We start from the raw sequence: 23,987 nt of genomic DNA on the forward strand, positions 1-23,987 counted from the left end.
TCTGGGGCAGGGCCCAGAATGTGCATTTTTTTTTTTTTTTGGTTTTGAAACGGAGTCTCGCTTTGTTGCCCAGGCTGGAGTGCAGTGGCACGATCTTGGCTCACTGCCATCTCCGCCTCCTGGGTTCAAGCAATTCTCCTGCCTCAGCCTCCTGGCCGCCACACGTGGCTAATTTTTTGTATTTTAGTAGAGACGGGGTTTCACTGTGTCTCGAACTCCTGACCTCAGGTGATCTGCCCGCCTCAGCCTCCCAAAATGTTAGGATTACAGGTGTGAGCCACCCACGCCTGACAGTAATGTGCATTTTTAACAATGCTTTGTTCCATTTTGCAGGTACCTGCACCATTCTCTGTATCCTTTCCCTATGTCTGTTTTCCAGAGGTGATCACTTCCCACTCAACAGTTATCTCATACCCTGGATGGCAAAGCTGATAGATGCTTTAAGTGCTGGTAGCTCTTAACAGTGATTCTGAGTGAGCTACACCCTGTAGCCTATTTTCAGTTGCCGATTTTCACACCAGGCTCTTGCCAAGCGTTCCCTGTTTCAATCATGTGCAGCTTGTGGAGCACCTGCTGCTGTATTCCTGAGACAATCCAACCCAAGGAAAATAATGGCACATCACGCTAATAGCTCTCAGTGAAGGTGTTGCATAGAGAGATTCCCAGCCCATGTCTCACTGCCAAAGGTTTAGCAGCTCCCAGCTTGAGCGAGGAGGGTGGGAAGGGAACCTGCCAACCCTGCAGCATGTTTGCTGTGAGGCTTTCAGCTCTCTGCCAACTTTCAACAACATTGAAGGGTAGAGGACACTTCCCCAGACTCCAGACAGGAACACCTTCTGTTCAATGCCCAGCACGATCGTAGATGCTGCAGGAGGTAAAATCTCCATCCAGTGAACCACAGGGTAAACTGTGTGAGATACAATTAAAAAACAGTGTAATTGGATGTGAAATTATGGAGGGCAGACAAAAATCTGGGGAACAAGAGATCACTAGAGGTTATAGTCATTAGTAAAGTCATTATGGAGTATAGGGAATTATGTCAAGGTTTTAAATTATGTAGCATTCAGACAGCTTGAAGATATTCTGATAGTTACATTATCCCTAAAAAGAGTAGGCAACATTTACACATTCTTATTTCTAAATAATAGCAAATAATAACATTAGTTAACATTTCATGAGCACTTCTTACATGCCAAGTGCCGTTCCAATCACTTACATGCCTACACTGATCTAATTTTAAGAACCCAGTTACACAGGCATTATTATTATTAGACCCATTTTACAAAGAAGACTGAATCACAATGCCACATGATGCCACCGTGCCACATCTCTGCAAATACATGCCAGAATGAAAGCCAAATTAGGAAAGATAGGACTATTCCTAAAATGACATGAACCATTGCTTGGGACCTCATTGCTAGTGTCTTTCAGTGACTTCAAAAAAGAAGAGTTGGTAGCAGTGTAATCCAGCAGCCCCTGAGTTATTAAGCATTCTTGATGGCTTTATCTAGATGGCTTAGCAGATTCCTCTGTAGAGCTGCTGAGACCTCAGAACCATGGGAATGGCATCATTTTGAGTCTATGAACTATGATGTCAAACAAGAGTTGGTTTGGATCTCAGCTTCACTACTCCATTGGTGGGTAACTTCAAACAAGTTACTTAGTTTTCCCCATCTGTTGGACTCTATGAAGATTCACCCATGCATTCATTCATTCATTTAATCTGCAAATACTGAGTACTGACTACAGCTAGCAGCGTGCCGGATACTAGGGACAAAGCAGTGTTCAAGACAGACTTGGTTCCTGCCTTCATGGAGGTTATAGTCTAGCAGAGGAGATAGACATTTTAAAAATAAGCAAATATTACAGTTGCCATATTTGCTATGAGGCTGTATATCATGGGGGACCTAACCTAGTGGAGTAATATCCCCAGTGTGTGCTGAGTCCTAGGCTGGCTGGGAGTTTTACTGATCTGGGTCAGGTTCAGCTGAGAGGTCAGCAGCTAAGGGCTGGCTGGTCTAGACTGGCCTTGACTCCATGTGGTCCCTCAGCTTTGAACAAGCTCACCAGACATGTTCTAATAGTGGTGGCAGAGAGAGAGAAGGGGGTAGAGGAGGGGGTCATGAATGCAAGCACACAAGAACTTTTGAAGCCCAGGTGTGGAAGTTGTATGAAATCACTTCTACTTCATTTATTGGCCAAAGCAAGCCAACTCAGGTTCAAGGAGTGGGGAAATTGACTTTATCTCTTGATTGCAGTTGTTGCAACGTCACATCACAGAGGGCACAAATACTGGGAAGAACAGAGTAGAGTAGAGAGAGCCATTTTTGCAATCAATCTGCCAGTCAGTGAGAAACTGAAAGTGGGTTCTGTGGGAGTAGAGGGTGAGGAAATGAGTCATGAGATGGGGTAAAAAGCCACATCATGCAGGCGTTAAGAGGCACTAAACAGTAAAAGTTAATTTAATTGCTTCTTGGCCTTTTGACTGAGACCAAGTGTAGTAAATGTTAATTTACATAGGGCTGGAAGCATATGGTAAACATTAAACACTCACTGTCCCTGCTCCCCCTTATTTTCCATCTCATAGAATAATGTCACTTGGACATCATTGTCAAGTTTATTTGTTTTAGGTGTGTACCTTAGGCAGGGATTGTTCTTTCCAGTGCTCAGGATGCTTGTCAGCAAATATTCAATAAAAGCTTCTTACTGAATAAATAACAAAGCACCTGAAATTATTAAGTTAATGACTAGTAGACCATTGCCTCGTGTGTCTTAGGAGTAAATTATCCGTTTTCTTGAAGCAAATTCATTATGTTGAGAAGCATGAAAACTAAATTGATGTGCCTAGGTTGTCTTTTGCACTGAGAGAACCAAAGACAGCATGGCTGTGAAATACAACATTCATCTGAGTTTCCATTTACAGCTTTTCCATAGGCTGTGTGGTGCTTGGCAGTAATGACCATTGGTTTGTCCAATTGTTTTTTGTTTTTTTTTTCCTTTGAGACGGAGTTTTGCTCTTGTTGCCCAGGCTGGAGTGCAATGGTGCGATCTCGGCTCGCCACACCCTCCATCTCCTGGGTTCAAGCAATTCTCCTGCCTCAGCCTCCTGAGTAGCTGGAATTACAGGCATGTGCCACCACGCCTGGCTAATTTTTTTGTATTTTTAGTAGAGATGGGGTTTCACCATGTTGGCCAGGATGGTCTCGAACTCCTGACTTCATGATCTGCCTGCCTTGGCCTCCCAAAATGCTGGGATTACAAGCATGAGCCACCATGCCCAGCCTGGTTTGTCCAATTGTTAAATGCAGCCAACATCTGCACTAAGCAGGGGTGCATGAATAAGAAACACAGTAAGCCCAAATTATTCCCATACACTCTGGATAAATTAAGCATTTTAAAAAGTGGCCTTGTAGCTTTCAGAAGATTTCTAGTACCATTAGCTGGGCAGAAACCACATTTATAAGATGTGAGTCTGAAAAAATTCTTCCAGATCTGTACCATTGTCTTCCCAGGGACAGAGCTATGTCTTTGCAATGATGGAACTAGTCGGTAATACATTAGATTAAAAGGTAGGAGAATCTGAGCTGATGTATTGAAGTACACAGAGCTTCTACTTCTAGAAATGAGATAAGTTGGAGATCTTGAAGGTTGTCTTCTACAAAACACCTCCAGATGTAAGATAGAATACCCTTTAAACGAATTAGCCTGTGCAAAAGATATTTCTTCTGATATCAGGACAATGTAGGAACATGAGTCCAGAGAGATGAATAAGCTGGGACATGTACTGCTCCTCGGTGGCCTAATTGCTTGGATATTCTTGGGTATAGATGGAATTAAATGGATTGGGACAGAACAGGAGACAAAGCCCATGAAGGGGAATCATAGCAGAGACCTTCTACATAAAGCTGGGACCCAGGAAGGGCTACACGTGCAAAGGATGAACCAAGGCAAAATTAAACAAACAGAAAACAAAACAAAGGAAAAGAAAAAGAAAGAAAAAACCCAGAGGCAAACAGAAAAAAACAAAACAAAACAAAAAACCCTTTTCTCTCTTGAGCTTAACTCACAGTGAGGGGAAAAAGTCTCCCCCAGGAGTTCATGGTGACCCACATATTTACGTAGGTGTAGGGACTGAACTAACTCCATTTGCCCAGTGCTCTTCCCCATCCACCAAAATATAAATAAATAAATAAACAAATATCCAACACATAACAAAAACCCAACAACTGTATAAGCTGAGAATTTTAGTTTAAAGAAGATCAAAATTGGTAGTGTCCCCCTGTCTGATGCAAACAAACACAAATTCTCCCATGAAGAATTTACATTTAAGGCCTTGAATAATTTGCATATAGTTGTAATGAGCATAAAGTCACACACATACATACACATCATGAAAAATATAGGAGAATAAAGCACCATTAGCAAGAGTCAGCAGAAACAATAGAAATATTTGTAAAGATTATTAGATTACTGGAACTATCAGATACAGAATATAAAGCTGTTTGATATGTTTACATAAATAAATGAAAAAAATTTTAAACATAATTATAATTCATAACCACCAAATGACAATGCATTTTTGAAAAACAACAAAATATAATAATTAAAATTGAAAACTTAATGGAGCTTTTGTTTTTTGGACATAGCAATAGCAAGCCATTACTCCACCATAACTTAGGAAGTAAGGACATTATATATATTTTTTTCTTTGAAGACACTGGAGACTGATGTAAGCAATGACTTAGCTTAACTAAAATTCTTAAGAAGGAAAAACATTTCCTGAGTGACCTGGCCTTATTCTCTGAGGACATTTTTCAAACATGAGAGCTGAGGACTGGGCCTGCTAAAGGTACTGGCATCTCTACTAGAGGAAAGAGAATCCAACAGACATTTTGACAGCCATTGGGATGGCATAACAGATTGGAATCTAGAAAAACCCCCAAATGCATGGCCAGTTTGCCCTATGGAGCATTTGCTGAGTACTGGGGCAGCATGGAAGGGTGGAGGGTGGGGCTAGGAAGACAAGAAAGACAAGGTAAAACCTTTCATAGTCTTTTTTTTGAGACAGGGTCTCACTCTGTCACCCAGGCTGGAGTGCTGTGGTGCAATCACAACTCACTGCAGTCTCCACAGGATTAAGTGATCCTCCAGGCTCAGCCTCCTGAGTAGCTGGGATCACAGGCATGCACCACTACACCTGGTTAATTTTTGTATTTTTACAAGAGACAGGGTTTCACCATATTGCCCAGGCTGGCCTCGAACTTCTGGGCTCAAGCGGTTGGCCCACCTCAGCCTTCCAAAGTGCTGGGGTTACAGGTGTGAGCCACAGAGTCTGTCTGGCCCCTTTCATAGTCTTTATATGCTTGGAAACAAGATTCTGAGAAAGACAAGTCCACAATAAACATATGGCAGGCCTCATTCTGTAGACATTTGAAACTACAGGGCACTGAATGTAATCAAGGTGGCTTCCTAGCCCTCGCCCAGTTCAATTCCTAATAAAGTGATGAGTTCTCATCCTACTCAGCAGGGAAAGGGCAAACTCTCTATGGAGGAAAATACAATCAACTTCAGTCTTTATGGTTCTTTAAAAATAGAATGTCTGCCGTACACTTAAAAAAATTATGGAACATGCAAGGAAGCAGAAAAATGTAACTGATCAAGAGAAAAAAAAACACAGAAGCAGACCCACAGATTATTCAAATGTAAAAGTAATCAGACACGGACTTTAAAACAACTATCATGAAAATTTATGAAAATAGAGGAAAAGAACAAAATGTGTGAAAAGGGAGAATTTTAATAGAGAATTGGAATTTACTCATCTATTTTTGAGATGGAGTCTTGCTCTGTCACCCAGGCTGTAGTGCAGTGGTGCCATCTCAGCTCACTGCGACTTCTGCCTCCTGGGTTCAAGTGAACCTCCTGCCTTAGCCCCGCGAGTAGCTGGGACTACAGATGTGTACCACCACACCCAGATAATTTTTGTATTTTTAGTAGAGATCGTGTTTTGCCATGCTGGCCAGGCTGGTCTCGAACTCCTGACCTCAGATGATGTGCCTGCCTCGGCCTCCAAGAATTGGAAATTACATAAAAGAATCAAATGAACATTCCAGACATGAAAAGTACAATATCTGAAATTAAGAGCTCATTTGATGGATTTAACAGCAGACTATACCCTAAATATGGTAGGATTTGTGAATTTGAAAGATACATAGTAGAAAATAAGGTAAACTAAGCTAAGCTAAACCGTTCTTACCATGTGATCCAGTAATCATACTCCTTAGTCTTTACGCGAATGAGTTAAAAAAAACTTTTGTCCACAAAAATACGCACAAATGTTTATAGCACAAATGTTTATTGCCAAAACTGGAAGCAACTAAGATGTCCTTCCAAAACTGGAAGCAACCAAGATATGAATGAACAAAGTGTGACACATCTGTGTAATGGAGTATTATTCAGCAATAAAAGGAAATGAGCTATCAAACCTTAGAAAGACATGAATCTTAAATGCATACTGCTGAGTGAAAGAAGCTTGTCTGAAAAGGCTACATACTGTGGATTCCAAGTATCTAAGATTCTGGAAAAACCAAAGCAGTAGAGACAGTTAAAAGATCAGTGGCTGCCAGAGGATTGGGGATGGAGGAAAAGAGAGGGATGAATGGGTGGAGCACGGGGGAGTAAAACTATTCTGACATTAAAATGGCAGATATATAAATGCATTTGCTAAAACCAATAGAAAAGCATGGCACCTAATGTAAACTGTGTAGTTAGTTGTTAACAATGTGACATATGAGTTACAATGTAACATATGAGTTCATCAGTGGTAACAAATGTACCACACTAATACAAGATAATTAATAGTGAAAACTCTACAGGTAGGGAATTCTGTACTTGCTGCTCAATTTTTTCTGTAAACCTAAAACTGCTCTAAAATACAGTACAATTTATTAATTTGTTTTTTAAAAAAACGGTTAATAGAAACTATCTAAACCAAAGCACAGAGAGGAAAAAAGAAAACCATGGAGGTTTCTGGCAGCATAGCTAAAAAATCCTAGATTCCAGCTAAATTAGAATAAACATGAAGAGTGGCCACAAATACTTAGGTATGCTAGTGAGAAATTATCTGTATTTCTCCTCTGTTCTCTGTAGAAATTTAAATTTTCCCCATGCTGTTTTATCATCTACCTGATATCATACTGAACCCCTACCTAGAAAAACGTAAAACAAATAATTAGCTCAGGAGCCAAACTCCTGCATAATTAACCTGTTACCACCCTATACATTTTAATGCAAGGCTGAATTCACAAGATATAAATGAAATTCTCCAAGGACAAGAAAACAAAACAAAAGGGAAAAAACACTGAAGTCAGAACTAAAGGCAGTGAGCAGTAGAAGAATAGGAAATCAGGGGTTGCCCCTTGGGGATAATGGCAAAACCCACTGAAATCACTAGAAGGTAAGAGAACCAAAGCCTGAGATTCCTGCACTGGGGTTAGAGCAGTGCCAGCCTGGTAGCGGCTCCAGGCTGGTGAAAGCAACAAAAGAAAGTCAATATCTGAAGAAGAGCATCCCAGTTTAGCCCTCAGAATTAGATTCCCCAGATTAAAATTAAACAAACAGGACTTCAAAATAAAAACACCAGCCCAGTGCAGTGGCTCACACCTATAATCCCAGCACTTTGGGAGGCCAAGGCAGGCGGATTGCTTGAGCCCAGAAGCTCGAAACCAGCCATGGGCAACATAACAAGACCCCATCTCAAAGGAAATACAAAAATTAGTCAGGCATGGTGGCACCCACCTGTAGTCCTAGCTACATGGGAGGCTGAGAGGTGGAAGGACTGCTTGAGCCCAAAAGGTCAAGGCTGCAGTGAGCCATGATTGTGCCACTGCACTCAGGCCTGGGCAACATAGCATGACCCTGTCTCATAAAATAAAAATACCAAACAAAGAAGAAAAGTAAAGCACTTTGAGTGAGAGCCACCAGAAATACAATGGGTTTAGACTCCTAAGAATTTAAGATATTGGTATCATCAGATATGGACCATAAAATACCAATGTATTACATAGTTATGTAAACTTTTAGCACTGAATTTTAAAAATGAGCAGGTAATAAAAAACTATTAGGACGGACCAGGCAGGTTTAAATGAGAACCAAACAGATTCTTTCCCCCCTGCTCCCAAAAGACAGGGTCTCGCTCTGTTGCCCAGGCTGGAGTGCAGTGGTGCGATCATAGCTCACTGCAGCCTCAACCTCCTGGGCTGAAGTGATCCTCCTGCCTTAGCCTCCCAAGTAGCTACGACTATAGGCGAGCACCACCACGTCTGGTCAATCTTTAAATTTTTTGAAGAGATGGGGGGTCTTACTTTGTTGCTCAGGCTGGTCTCGAACACCTAGCCTCAAGGAATCTTCCCACCTTGGCCTCTCAAAGAGCTGAGATTATAGGCATGAGCCATTGTGCCTGGCCCCAAATAGAACTTTTTAAAATGAAAAACATTTTAAATTAAAATTATAGTGAATGATTTTAACAGCAGAAAAGACGTGAAAAATTAGAGAAATGGAATATAGATGTGAAGAAATGATGCAGCATGCAGCTCAGGGAGACAAGGATGGAAAGTATAAATGTGAGATTAAAAGGGAATGGGCCAGGCGCGGTGGCTCACGCCTGTAATCCCAGTATGATTTTGGAGGCCGAGGTGGGTGGATCATTTGACGTCAGGAGTTTGAGACCAGCCTGGCCAACATGGTGAAACCCCACTTCTACTAAAAAAAATACAAAAATTAGCCAGGCATGGTGGCGGACACCTGTTGTCCCAGCACTCGGGAGGCTGAGGCAGGAGACTCGCTTGAACCCAGGAGGCGGAGGTTGCAGTGAGCCAAGATTGCGCCACTGCACTCCAGCCTGGGTGACAGAGTAAGACACTGTCTCAAAACAAACAAACAAACAAACAAACAGAACGAAGACTTGGCAATTGTAACTTGAGTCTCAGATAGAGACAATGAGATAATGCCTGATAAATTTTCAGAAATGACAAAAGGCATGAATTCATAGATACAGGAAGCATACTGTAAACCAGGTAGAATAAATAAAGAGTTCCACACTTAGACACCTTGGCATGAAACTGAGGAACACCAAGTCAAAAGGTATTGCAAAAGAGGCCAGAGATAGATCACCTACAAAAAAAGGTGCCATACTCATTTCTGAAAACCAACAATGGAAGCCAGAAGTCAGTAATATGATCCAGTATTTCATTAACTTTAAGATGCCATCAATGCTAAATCACACCACTATTTTATTCAGCATCAGTAAAGAAAAAAAGTAATGTCAAATTCTGATATGCACCAGAATATCTCAAATGTAGGAAGTAAAGGTGTACAAGGAACTTGATAAACAGGTGGTAATTTATTTTATACAAAAATGTGTGTATAATAAAAATGTCTAACTTATGGGGTTCTAAAAATCAGAGGTTAGGCCGGGCACGGTGCCTCACGCCTGTAATCCCAGCACTTGGGAGGCAGGATTACAGGCTGGTGAGGTGGGTGGATCACCTGAGGTCAGGAGTTTGAGACCAGCCTGGCCAACATGGCGAAACCCTGTCTCTACTAAAAGTACAACAAAGCCCGGCATGGTGGCACACACCTGTAATCCCAGCTACTCGGGAGGCTGAGGCAGGAGAATTGCTTGAACCCGGGAGGTGGAGGTTGCAGTGAGCCGAGATTGCGCCACTGCACTCCAGCCTCAGTGACAGAGCGAGACTCCATCTCAAAATAATAATAATAATAATAATAATAATAATAATAATAATAATAAAAATCAGAGGTTAGAATATTGGCCCACAATAGCATGTAAGTAGGGAAAGGGTTGATCAGACTTATGATGTTCCAAAGTCCATTATTATTAAAGAACGGGTTATGATACCAGATAACTTTAGATTGTATTGAGTATGCATTGAAAAAGTTCAGGAGTAAACACAAGAAAAATATAAATAGAATGTAAAACTTTAAACCTAGTACAGAGGGAGAAATGGAATAATAACAATAATAAAACCAAAGAGCCAATCAATAAGTAATGGAAAAAACGCATAAAAGAGAAACAAATAGTACAAAATAACATGATAGAAGTCTTCATGTTTTAAGAATTATAATAAATGTAAATGGAATAAACTTGTCTACTAAAGTGTAGAGATGGCCAAATGAAAAGCCAAAATCCAGGTTTATTTGACTTACAAGAGACAAAACGAAACCATCAACACGTAGGAGGTAAAAGGATTTAAAGATATACACTAAATACCAACCAAAGCTATATTGAGATCACAGAAAACAGATTTTTATTTGCTAAGGCAAAAAGCATTAGCAATAAGGAAGTCACTACATAACAAGAAGAGTTCAACTCACCAGAACGACACAAGAATTCTAAACTTTATTCACTCAATAGAATGTATAAAGTTAAAACTGAAAAAAGAGGGGAAATTGTCAAATCTACCATTACAGTAAGAGAATTCAAAATACTTTTATCAATTATTAATAGGTCAGACAAAAGTTAGTAAAGATATGAAAGATTTGAACAACAAAATTAACAAGCAGTGCCACATATGTAGAAAACGATTAGAGGCCAGGTGCCTTGGCTTACGCCTGTAATTCCAACACTTCGGGAGGCCAATGCCAGAAGATCATTTAGGCCCAGGAGTTCCAGACCAGCTTGGGCAACATACCCAGCTACTCAGGAGGCTGAGGTGGGAGGACTGCTTGAGCCCAGGAGGTTGAGGCTGCAGTGAGCCAAGTTCATGCCATCGTACATGCCTAGGGGACACAGTGAGACCAGTCTCAAAAAAAAAAAAAAAAGGGGAAAAATAATTAGGAAGCACATGTGAAACACTTAAAAAAACTGGCCATACCATGCCAGGTGCGGTGGTTCACACCTGTACTCCCAGCACTTTGGGAGGCCAAGGAGGGCGAATCGAGGTCAGGAGTTCGAGAACAGCCTGGCCAACATGGTGAAACTCCGTCTCTACTAAAAATACAAGATTAGCCGGGCGTGGTGGCAGACGCCTGTAATCCCAGCTACTCAGGAGGCTGAGGCAGGAGAATCGCTTGAACCCAGGAGGCGGGGGTTGCAGTGAGCTGAGATGGTGCTACTGCACTCCAGCCTGGTGACAGAGCAAGACTCTTAAAAAAAAAAGGAAAAAAAAATTGGCCACACCTGGACATAAAACAAGTCTCAAAAAATTTCTAGCTAGGTGTGGTGACTCATGCCTAGAATCCTAGATACTTGGGAGGCTGAGGCAGGATTGCAGGAGGCCACGTGTTCAAGACCAGCCTGGGCAACATACTGAGACCCCCATCTTTAAAAATAAAAATTATAAAGCCAGTGCCTATAGTCCTAGCTACTCAGGAGGCTGAAGAGGGAGGATCACTTGCAAGAGCCCAGGAGTTTGAGGCTGCAGTGAGCCATGGTCACACCACTCCACTCCAGTCTGGGCAACAGAGGGAGACCCTAACACTAAACAAACAAAACCTCTAATAGGTAATACAATTTACATTTGTGTTTCCTACGGCTGCTGGAACAAATTTATCCCAAACTCAGTGGTTTAAAACAACAGAAATTTATTCTCACAGTTCCCTGGAGACCAGAAGTCCAAAATGAGTATAACTACACCAAAATCAAATTGTTGGTGGGATGCTTCATCCTCCAGAATTTCTAGGAGAGAATCTGTTCCTTGATCCTTCCTTTTTTTTTTTTTGTGGCTACTGATATTCCTTGGTTTGTGGGTGCATCATTCCAGTCTCTGCCTTCATGATCACACTGCCTTCTCCTCTTCTGTCTGCAATCTCCCTGCCTCTGATTAAAGACACTTGTGATTGCATTTAGGACCTATCTAGATAATCCAAGAAAATCTCCCCATCTCAAGATCTCCAATTTAATCACATCTGCAAAGACCTCATTTCCATGTAAGGTAACATAGGGTTCATGGATTAGGACCTGATGTCTTGGGGGCCATTATTCAGCCTACTACAACATATATTTATATACTTGTGCCTGGATGAGTTGTCAGTACTTTAAATGTCTTAACTTCCTCTCAAACAATATATGACATAGTTGCTATTATTTCCATTTTTCAGATGGCAAAGCTGAGGCAGAGAAAGGCTGTAACAATTTGCCCAAGCTTTATCACACTCGCATGTTCTTTGACCACATGCAATTAGTTAGAACCAACAACAAAAGCTATTTTTAAACTTTCTATTCTGAAATGATTCCAGATTTACAGTAAATCTGCAGAACAGTACAAAGTATTCATATACCTCCACATAGATTTTCCAAAGGTTAACATCTTACCCCATTTACTGTACCATTTTCTATAATTTTTCCTAAGCCTATTGTGATTCAGTTGCATATCAATATTCCATTAACCCTAAACGCTCCAGTGTCTATTTCCTAAAAAACAAGGACTTTTTCAAGTAACCATGACGTTCTTATCAAAATCAGGAAGTCACACTGATATAATGCTATTAATAATTTACAGACCTTACTCAAATTTTACCGAATGTCTCAAAAATGTCTGAAAGAACAAAAGTTTAAAAAATGCTTTCTTGACCAAGATCCAATTCAGAAACACGTGCTGCAGGTACTTGTCACGTCCCTTTAGCCTCCTTTAACTTGAAATTTTTGACAAGTATAGGGTGGTAACTTTGTAGGCTATTCCTCATTTTGTCTTTTTCTGATATTTCTCTCTACTATGTTCATGTTATACATTTTTGGCAGGAATATCACATAATTATTGTTGTGTCTTCAGCACATTTTATCAGGATTCACAAAATATAAAATTGTCTTATTAACAGTGATATTAACATTACAACATTTTTTTGAAAAGGAAATACATCTATAAAACTCTTAAGTCTGTGCATTTAAAAATACTTTAAAATAATTAACAGGTCAAATAAATCATAATGTAAAGATATAAATGGAAAAGCAATAAAAATGTGTATATATACATGTTTGTATACACGCATACACTCAATCATGGGGTGAAGCAAAGGAGGTAATTCAAATAAACTCAGATACTTACTAAAAACAGAAAAAACCTTGAACATGAATGAGTTAAATGTCCAATTTATGAAATGAGAAAAACAACAGAACAAACCATCCGAAAGCAGAACATAAAAGAGAAGGGCAAGAGAATGAACAAAGCTAAGGTTGGTTCTTTAAAAAAATAAAATAGACAAACTTCTGGGAAAATGGCCAAGGAAAAGAAAGTGAGAAGATACAAACAGTATCAGAAAAGGAAGTATGCGTATCCAGGAGAGGTTTAGAAATAAGAAAATTCCTTAAGCTACTTTATGCTAATAAATTGTAAAATGGGTAAATGCTTAGATTTTTTTTTCAAAATTGACTCAAGAAAAAAATAGAATTCCTGAACAGCCTAATTATAGTAGTTAAAGTCTTCCCACCGATAAATACTACGGCCAGACAGCTTTATAAACTTTTAACAAACAGATCATTCCAATCTTTTGCAAATTCTTATGGAGAACAGGAAAATAGGCAACACTTTCCAATTCATTTAATGGAGTTATAATCTTGACACCATCAACTGACCAAAAAAGTGCAAGAAAGGCAGACTGCAGGCCAATTTCATGTAGGTGCAAGAATCCCAGGTAAAATACTTGAAACAAACTGATTTCAATAGTGTATAAAGATAAGGAAACATAACCAAGAATGGAGAAGTGATTCTTGTCTACTCTAGTCTTTGTGTGTTCAAACCTTTTTTTTTTTTTTTTTTTTTTTTGAGATGGTGTCTCACTCTGCCGCCTAGGTTGAAGTGCAGTGGTGCAATCTCGGCTCACTGCAACCTCTGTTTCCCAGGTTCAAGGGATTCTCCTGCCTCAGCCTCCTGAGTAGCTGGGACTACAGGCGTGCACCACTGCGCCCAGCTAATTTTTGTACTTTTTTTAGAGGCAGGGTTTCACCATGTTGGCCAGGCTGGTCTCGAACTCCTGACCTCATGATTGGCTGGCCTCAGCCTACCCAAAGTGCTGGGATTACAGGCATGAGCCGCTGTGCCTGGCCCGTCTGTGTTCAAAGCTTATCTAGTATGCATTAGAACATAAAATCAAGTCAACATAAAGTTAAGTCTGAAATTTTTACTTTACTATTTTGAAGGTTTGGAGTATACTGTTTGCTCTTTTTGCATAATTTTTCTTTTCATGTGCCTAGAAAAATACATTTTTACGTCATCATCTTCACCCTGGAGTGTCAAATACAAGTGGGTGCTTGCCAAGTTGAAGCAATCAAAGCCACAGCTCAGAAGTTTTGAAATTGTTAAGGGATTTTCTAGCCAGAATTACAACTGCTTTCTTTTTTGGAGACAGGGTCTTACTATGTCACTCAGACTGGAGTGCAGTAGTTCAATCATAGCTCACTGTAGCTTCTAATCCCTGGGCTCAGGCAATCCTTCTGCCTCAGCCTTCCAAGTAGCTGAGACTACAGGTGCGTGCCACCACACCTGGCTAATTTTTTATTTTTTAATTTTTTTGTAGATACAAGAGCTTGCTATGTTGCCCAGGCTGGGCTTGAACTCCCGGGCTCAAGCAATCCTCCTGTCTCTGCCTCCCAAAGCATTGAGTTTTCAGGTGTAAGCCACTGTACTTAGCCTACAACTATTTTCTAACTGGGATAAAAGGAAAAGTATTTTGTATACTTGCAAATGAATCCCTCCTCTCTCTACCACCACTACACCAAAACCAACTCACCAACCAACCAACCAACCAACCAACCGACCAACCAACCAATGTGTGAAAGCAGATAAAATATTGCCCAGGTCACTGTGGTGTCACCATTTCTACAATGAAATGAGAGGAAAAAAGGGCAAACAATGTGTTTTTCATAAAGCTATATTTATTCAACTTAAATGACAGCCTTTATTCTGAGATTACATTCTTCCTAATTTTAGGGGCTAAAATACATTTTCTTTTACATAATGATGCTGATAGCAGATAGTTATTTGTTTTTGTTTTTGTTTGTTTGTTTTTGTTTTATGTCCTTAGCTGGCAAAATTAAAAGCCAGAAGCTAAGGCCCCATTTTTTTTTTTTTTAATACCAATCTACTGGTGCTTAAAACTCAGAGCTTAGGAACCACAGCCTAGGTAAAGACCAATCTTCTTGTTGCATATTTCACAGTATTAAATTCTTTCTTGGTGAGTTCCCCATACAAGTTATGAAGCAGGATAAAAGTCAGTCTTATATTAAGTCATTGTAAATATGGCCTTAATTTCAGTCACCAAAGAAATGTATTTTTGTTGTATACCATGGTTGCAGCATGTTTTATTAAAACTAATTATATCAGTAGCTACCTGTAGAGTATCAATTTAAAAATTATAATGCCATTTCTGTGAAGTCATTACTTCTATAGGACTAGCCTGTGTCACATGTGTGATCAATATTGGTTCAATGCAGAAACAAAGGCAGCTGGGTGTCCAAGCAAGCCACTTTTCTGGGTCAGGGTTTCAGTGGTACCATAGATGGCTGCCAGTCTCAATGTACACTTTGGCCCATTTATCTTTATAAATCATACCATATACCTTCGATATTTACATACATTTAAACTGAGAAGAAATATGCACTATAAGAAAGCATAGTTTAGTGGGCTTCATGTGTCAGAAATAATTCCATATTTCACAATTATTTTCATGTCATTAGCTACCCTTGATAAAGAACAATTCCATATAAATGTACAAACTGGAAGATAATTTTATAAAACCTTAAAGAGATCTTTGTAAATTGCAGTGTGTCTGCTTATAAACAAATCAAATCAATCTCCATTTCTTCAAAGTGTCAAAAACAAAAGAGTAGCTGGACATTGGTTTTTATAATCAGTTTCAGAGAAAATACAGGAATAATGATCAACGGCATTTTGAAGCAGATAAAACTGCCGAGTTTTATGCTTGAGTCTATCATTCTGTGATTTGCTATAATAGCATTCCTTTCTATTAGCTGTTCTTGACAATATTAGTTCTATATTCATTTGATATGAGCATTTATATTAAACTTCAAAATTACCTCTGATAGTATCCAGAATATATGTCAGAAACCCCTAAAAGCAACTTCTATTTTCCTCTTAATTAAGATAATATTTAGTCATGTTAATAACTATTGAAATGACAACTTCAGATTTTCAAAACCAGTAGAGTGCCTTGCAGTGAACGTGCATACGCTGGAGCATCTGGCCAGGTTACAATGCAGTTATCAATGTTTAGTTCTTCTTGGTTTTCTTCAGATAGTGAGCCCGTGTAGACTTGTTCATATACATGGCTATTTTCAAATAAATCCAAGAAGGCACGTTTGAGAATATCGAGCCCTAGGGAAACCGAATGCGAGAGATATGTAATTATAGCCTACAATTCGGGCTAAATTGAAGCATATGATTTAACGTTTTATTATAGTGTTGATTTTATTTATAGGTAGATTTTAAAGTTCTTGGGTATACAACCATTATAATTATAACAAGACATAGATGTCTTGTTACTATGGCTGGACAATGTATATATGCTAATCTATTACATACTATCCTGTAACTCAATGGGAAAGAAACCCCAAGCCAGAAAGTATTGATTTGCGACTCAAAAAATCTACTTACCATAAGAGCATGGATCAGGTATCCGTTGGTTCGGGATTGCAGGCCGACTGTTCTAATTGCAGACTTCACAAACGTCTCCGGAGAGGGCTTATCCAAAGTTGGCTTCCGGATTTTAGCCAGTTTTGTAGCTACGAAGTATGGCAGGACACTCTAGAAAGGTAACACCCACCCCAGAAAACATGCCATTCATTAGCAAGGCCACAAACTCAGACTGTACAGTGGTGCTTGACTGCTCTTAGTGGTAGAAACATCAGTATCTTTACAGAGAGAGAAGAAAAGAGAAGTGGCTATCTAAAGCCAATTTGATAGAACACATGATACCATAAAACAAATTGTAACAAATCAGTCTCTCAATAAAACAGAGTTTGAGACCAGAGAAAGTATTAAAAATAAGCAGAAATCTACCTTTTTGAACCTTTAAAAAGGAAAGCATTAAATAATCTAGAGAGCACAGATTCAGGATAGGATATTTTTGACACTTAGTAAACTGAACATTGAGACAGAACCACCAAGTAGGAGATTTTTGATACTTTATTCTTCTAACAGGATAACGCCAACTTTCTCCATAATTTATGGCTAATTAAGCTTGTTCTATCAGCTTTGATCCTTCTGAAATAGACATCTTATTTCTCAGCCTTGCATTACTACTTTTCTTCCCTAGTTTCTCACCATTCTACTTCTGAGTTTTATAAACAATTTTATTGATAAGATAGAACCACTTCCCTTTTTTTCTTTTTTAGAGGGAACACAGTCTAACAATACGGAAACTGTTTGGGTGACTAAAAGACACCTGACTGGATGGGTGTAGGGTGACAAATCTGGACATGACCTTTAGAGGAACTTCAATAATGTTAGGTTCTTTATTGCTTATGCTTGCTGCATTTTGGATGTGATTCAACACAGAGTATAAGGAAACCCTATTATAACAAGTCCTGAGTCATGATACAAGAGGTCCTTCTGTAGTTTGAAATAACCTGGGCATGATAGTTCAACAAAGAGTGAATGTATTGTTTATCTCACATGTGTGAAGTATCACTACAATGACACTTCTTTTTTTCTTTTTCTTCTTCTTCTTTTTTTTTTTTTCTTTTTTTGAGGCAGGGTTTTGCTTGTTGCTTAGGCTGGAGTGCGGTGGCATGATCATAGCTCACTGCAGCCTTGACCTCTTGGGCTCAAGTAATCCTCCTGTCTCAACCTTCTGAGTAGTTGGGACCACGGGCATGCACCACCACGTCCAGCTAATTGTAAAATTTTTTGTAGAGACAAGGTTTCAACATGTTGCCCAGGCTGGTCTCAAACTTCTGGGCTCAGGTGATCCTCCCACCTCAGCCTCCCCAAGTGTCGGGATGACAGGTGTGAGCTACCACGCTTGGCCCAATGACACTTCCACTAAAGAAAAGGAATGGTTCTAACACATGGTGGTCAAAATCTTAAAATTTCAATCAAATTGAGATCTGTTCCATTCTATGGATTTCCTTCCTGCTGAGACCTAGAAGGAGTGGTCCCATGTCTCTGGGCTTTTTTTTTTTTTTTGAGACAGAGTCTTGCTCTGTCGCCCAGGCTGGAGTGCAGTGGCGCGATCTCTGCTCACCGCAAGCTCCGCCTACTGCATTCACGCCATTCTCCTGCCTCAGCCTCCCCAGTAGCTGGGACTACAGGCACCCGCCACCACGCCAGGCTAATTTTTTGTATTTTTAGTAGAGACGCGGTTTCACCGTGTTAGCCAGGATGGTCTCCATCTCCTGACCTCGTGATCCACCCACCTCGGCCTCCCAAAGTGCTGGGATTATAGGCGTGAGCCACCGCGCCCGGCCGTCTCTGGGTTTTTATGTACGTGTGTGCTTTGCATTTTTCCCACTCCGAAGTGTAAGTCAAGGAATGCAACCCACTCTCCTTGACAGGTTAGATGAAACCTCAGCCTCTCCATTAGAACCAAGAACCCCAGATGGAGTGCTGTCACTCTCTATCTTCCTCTTTCCTTGTCCCTGCAGCCACGAACTCATACTAAGTATGAAGTACTTCAATATTTGAGCCAACTTTGATTAGGTAACTTTTGATTTCTGAGAATTTGTTTATTGGGATTATCACTATACATTTATCCCTCACTTAGAAAAAAAATTTTTTTGTCACATCTTTTAAGAACCACTTTGCCACAAGGATATAGTCTACGAGAGCACACACTAGGGTGAGATCTCAGACTCAGACTGAGTAGGAAATGCAGAGTTCAGTGAGGCTCTCGCAATGGGTCAGTAAAGAAAAGGTTATTTCCCAGAGCAAAGTTGAGCAGTAAGGAAAGAAAGAGTATATGTATATACTCTGATCTCACATAACGAAGGAACATAAGCAAACCATTTCTCATTTCTATGCGTTAGGTTTAAAGGTCACAAAATAGTGAAGATTAAAAAAAAAATCCCAAATATAGATCACAAGCCTGGTAAAGGTATTGTAAGATTTTGAGCTTCTAGAGGTAGAGGTGGTCTAATCATTATACCTCTCAACTGCATTATAATTTTTTGTTCCTTTCTTCCATCCTTTCTGCCATCTTCTTCCCTCCCTTCATATGTAACACGATATAAATTGGACTACTTTGATCTTGTAGGAGAATTACGTTGCACTGCCTGACTGAACCACTTGGTGGTGCCACAAGTTAACTCTTCATGCAGCTAAACCCTAGAGCTAGTCTAGAGAACCCCCAGATCAAGGGGTGGGGACAAGAGATGCATACTCAGGAATTCCAAGTTGGGTTATGTTTTTCCAGCTAAGAAATGTAAATTCTTTTCTAGAAAGTATATTTATTTCCACGATGGTTTAAAATCAAGGCAGTTAACATGGCCTAGTGGAGGGTTCAAAGACGAAACAGCGTTTGAGCTAAGTCTTAAATGAAGTGCAAGAATTTCCCTGATTGTAAACAAATAAGGGAACAGCAGGAGCCAAGAAAAGGAGCCACAGAAGAGCATGATGTTTTTCAGGGAACTGCATAGCCCAGGATGGTTCAAATGTTGGAAATGTGTGAAGAGTGGCAGGAGGGAGGCAAAGCGGTACAGAAAACTGAATCCAATCACTGGGTGGTATCCATTTCTAGAACACAAGCTCCATGAAGACTTGGTCATATTCATATATTTTAATGCTTTAGAACAGTACTTGGTACATAGCAGAGGTACAATTAATATCTATTGAATGAATTGGTAAAAGACACTTCATTATGGACAGCACTGAAGAGGAGTACTGGGGTCTCTTTCCACTGCTATGATCCAGAAAATTAACTACACCAAGAAGTTGATAATATGAACGTTTAAGCCAAAATTTTAGAAATTCTGAAGCATATATAAGACCACCTAACTAAATAGGCATACTTATAGCTACTTGCCAATGATTTAAAAATAAATATTCCAGGTTATGTGAAAGTAAAGAAATATCTTAGATATCAAAAAGCCATCTAGGTACATCCTTCAACTGTTAAATAAAAACCCAACAAGTGATAATTAGTTGATTTCTCCTGCTTACTCAGGAAAACATTATGGGAAACAGGTCAAGAAGATACTCATACTTTTATAGGAAATTGTGGGCAGAACAGATTTTTCAAGTTGCTCAAGCTCAACAAGTTCCCATTACAAATATTGCCAGCTCAGAAACAACCTGACCTTGAGAGCTGCAGATGTGGGCAAGTATCCTGGTCTTCAAATTTAGAATTCCCAAATGGCAAATAATTAATTAGGCCATAAAGCAAAGCTGTTGGTGCTTCCTTGCTCAGCCTATTTTAAAACAATTAAAAAAAAAAAAAAAAAGAAAATCACTGGAGACAACTTGGTATCTTGAGATGGAGCCTCGCTCTGTCACCCAGGCTGGAGTGCAGTGGCGCCATCTCGGCTCACTGCAACCTCCACCTCCCTGGTTCAAGCAATTCCCCTGCCTCAGCCTCCTGAGTAGCTGCGATAACAGGCGCCTGCCACCACGCCCGGCTAATCTTGTATTTTTAGTAGAGACGGAGTTTCTCCATGTTGGTCAGGCTGGTCTCGAACTCCCAACCTCAGGTGATCCGCCCGCCTCACCCTCCCAAGTGCTGGGATTACAGGCATGAGCCACCGTGCCAGGCCCGACAACTTGGTATCTTTTTTCTCACCCGCTGGAGCAGCTTGCTTAGATAACTGGACTTCACAGTACAATTCAGGGGGCTTGATTCAGAAGAGGAAGGCTTATGGCCATGGAGTAGTGGAAAGAAAGATGCCTGAAACTGCATGGCAGATATTCAAGAATCAGGGATTGAACCTTGGAACTTAACATGGTAGGGCATCTTTCAGGTGTCATCATCTGTGTACTAAACATGCTTTTCAATTGAAAAATGACCAGAACATCAGATGACAATGACCTGGGAAAATGAAGACCCAGAAGACACTAGGGTCTAGCGTATGTGCACAGTATGAGATTTCAGACATGGTGTCATGTCTGCCTTTACTGAGCATTAAATTCAACCGTGTAGACAGTACACACTCTTAAGGCAGAAGCTGGGGCTCCTATGAAGAATACTAGGAAAACTCCATTTCCTGAAATCTGTGTATTCATCTACGATTTCAGGATCTGGTATACAAAAACCGAAATAATTATACACCTATATTATAGTTTTGGAGTGTGTATTTACTTGCAGGCCACGAAATTAGCTTTACCATATAAAGGCCCTTGATTATCTACTTGGCAGAAACCCTTAGACTTTCTAGAAATTTTAGGAAAAAGGAGTTGTTCTGATGGTGCAGAGATCCCTGGTTATATAGCAATGAAAAAAGGCCCTGTAATAACAATACATATAAATCTTAGCATCTAAATCCAAAATGAAGGAGTTCAAAATATTGTGCTCTACACAAAGATCCTTGATAAATGTTGGCTGATAATCTTGTAAATAACCCACCTCCAAAGATGTGGAATTTGTATGTTAACATTCAAGGAACAAAAAGAAAAACAGTGTAATCTCACAGAAGGCATTCACTTAACACTAAACTATTTCCTGAGCACCTACTAGAACAATGTTTTAGGCAATGGGAACTTAATGAATAAAATTCATTGTGAATAAAAACAGAGTCCCTAATCTTACAGAGCTTACACTTCAGTAGTGGGATATAGACCACAAACAAATAATAATTAAAGGTGTACAGTATTGGCAGGCGATGATAAAAAAGGAAGATGAAAAAAATACCTGGGTAAAAGAGCTGATAGAGGCTGAGCCTGCAGGTGGGTTCTCAAGCAAGGCCCCTTTGATGTGGTGACTTATAACCAAAGATCTGAACAAAGAGACGGAGTTGGCCAAAAGAATATCTGGGTGAAGAGCCTTTGAGACTGAAGGAACAAGTGCAAAGGCCCTGAGATGAAGGCATCCTCAAGGTGTTTCCAGAATTGGAAGGAGGCCACAGAAGTAGGAAGATGGGGAGGGGACATAACATGGAAGTTTAAAATCAGAACATTGAGGGTCATAAAAACTCATGGTTTCATTGTGAAAGAGACGAGAAGCCAAGGAAGAATTTTTAGCGTAGCAGTGAAGTAACTGGATTTTTTTGTTTTGTTTGAGATAGCCTCGCTCTGTCACCCAGGCTGGAGTGCAGTGGTGCGATCTCAGCTCATTGCAACCTCCACCTCCTGGGCTCAAGCCATCCTCCCACCTCAGCCTCCCAAGTATCAAGGACCACAGGCACACACCACCATGCCTGGCTAATTTTTAAATTTTTTTTTGTAGAGACAGGGTTTCACCATGTTGCCCAGACTGGTCTTGAACTCAATGAGCCCAAGCAATCCATACATCTCAGCCTCCCAAAGTGTGGGGATTACATGTGTGAGCCACTGTGCCCAGCTGGATTTTATTTTAAAGAGATCATTCTGGCTGCTATGAGTAGGCTATAGGGGCTGTTAAACCACGATGGGTGTAGGAAGGCCAGATAGTAAGATACTGCAAAATGTCCAGGACAAGCTATGATGGTGGCTCAGCTAGAGTGGTAGCAGTGGAGGTCATGAGAAGTAGTCAAATAGTGGGTATGCTGCAAGGATTTCCTAAAGGATTAAGTTTGGGGTGTGAAAATAGAGGCGGCAGGGTAACAGGAAAAAAAAAATCAGCATTGGTTATAATCAGACCAACTTGGATTCAAATTCCAGCTTGACCACTTACTAGCTGTGTGATCTTGAGCAAAACACTCGGTGACTGAGCCTTAGTTTCTTCCTCTGTAATTAGAGGCTATACAATCTTCCTTATTATACCATCATGAGAATTAAATAAAATATTATCAGTTAAAGAGTGTGGGATTTGAACTTTAGTATGTATTAGCAATTATTTTGTAAGTTTTCCAAAATCTATATTTTTAGAATGAATTTGGAAAGAAGAACTTGGCTGACTTTTTATATCCAATAAGACATATAAGAATGCCATTTTCCACGGAGAATATCTGACTGTTGAGGTAACCAACTGAATATCTTAGTTCTCCTGGACACACATGTAATGGTTTGGAAGGACCTCTTAAGCTTGTAGGTCTTGTGGTACAACACTGTTGTAAATGGCCAAGAAAAAAGGACATCACTGAAAAAATCGAGATTCAGCTGGTTGGAAGGGATCTGAGTCCAGTGAGCCCAACAGGACTAATTTTACTATTCTTAAGTCATTTCTCAAAATTGGTAGAGTTGGCCATACCTGAACATTTCCAGTGAGAATCTTGATATTGCTTTATAACTCTATTTAGACTCCATATGCACAAAAGACACACTCTATTAACTCCTTTCATAGTCATTGGCAATTAACAGGAAGAAAGGATGGAGACTTATATTTGTAATCCCCGTAGCCGTTTCTCAATATTTAGCTTTCTAGTTCTTTGAAGCCCAATAGAACTATATGAATACTCTAAGCAATAAAATACTGTAACAAAAATACAAAGAAGGAATATCTTCTTTCATTAAAAAATTCTTAAATTTTGTTTTCTCTCATCTCAATTTGTCCTATTTGTTTTCTAAATTTTATGGATTAACCCAAATCAAGTCTATTCTGATTAAAAACTACACTTTTACCTGAATTAACAAAACCACCAACTCTCATTACCAAGACAAAGGCACTGGAAAGTAGTAACAAGGGAATGGAGCCCACAGGATTTCTGTCTGTCTTTTTTTTTTTTTTCTTGTGAGACTGAGTCTTGCTCTGCCACCCATCACCCAGGCTGGAGTGCAGTGACACCATCACAGCTCACTGCACCTTCAACCTCCTGGGCTCAAGTGATTCTCCTGTCTCAGCTTCCTGAGTGGCTGGGACCACAGGCATGCACCATCATGCCCAGCTTTTTTTTTTCTATTTTTTGTAGAGACGGTGTCTCACTATGTTACCCAGGCTGGTGTTAAACTCTTGGG

General features: G+C 40.0%; 1 protein-coding gene across 2 annotated transcripts in view; it reads right to left on the reverse strand.

Moving 5' to 3' along the window:
* Positions 1-14,866: 14,866 nt before the first annotated feature.
* The window catches only part of HSD17B12 (hydroxysteroid 17-beta dehydrogenase 12), a 168,823-nt gene continuing 159,702 nt past the window's right edge, over positions 14,867-23,987 (reverse strand). For both annotated transcript variants that reach the window (XM_032166223.2, XM_058446266.1), the window contains exons 10-11: positions 16,623-16,772; positions 14,867-16,343 (exon numbers count right to left, since the gene is read on the reverse strand). In XM_032166223.2, coding sequence (XP_032022114.1) covers positions 16,239-16,343; positions 16,623-16,772 — 255 coding nt within the window. In that variant the 3' untranslated portion in view covers positions 14,867-16,238. The remainder of the gene's footprint in view (positions 16,344-16,622; positions 16,773-23,987) is intronic.

The sequence above is a fragment of the Hylobates moloch genome, unplaced genomic scaffold, assembly GCF_009828535.3.
Source record: "Hylobates moloch isolate HMO894 unplaced genomic scaffold, HMol_V3 SCAFFOLD_11, whole genome shotgun sequence".
Classification (NCBI taxonomy): domain Eukaryota; kingdom Metazoa; phylum Chordata; class Mammalia; order Primates; family Hylobatidae; genus Hylobates; species Hylobates moloch.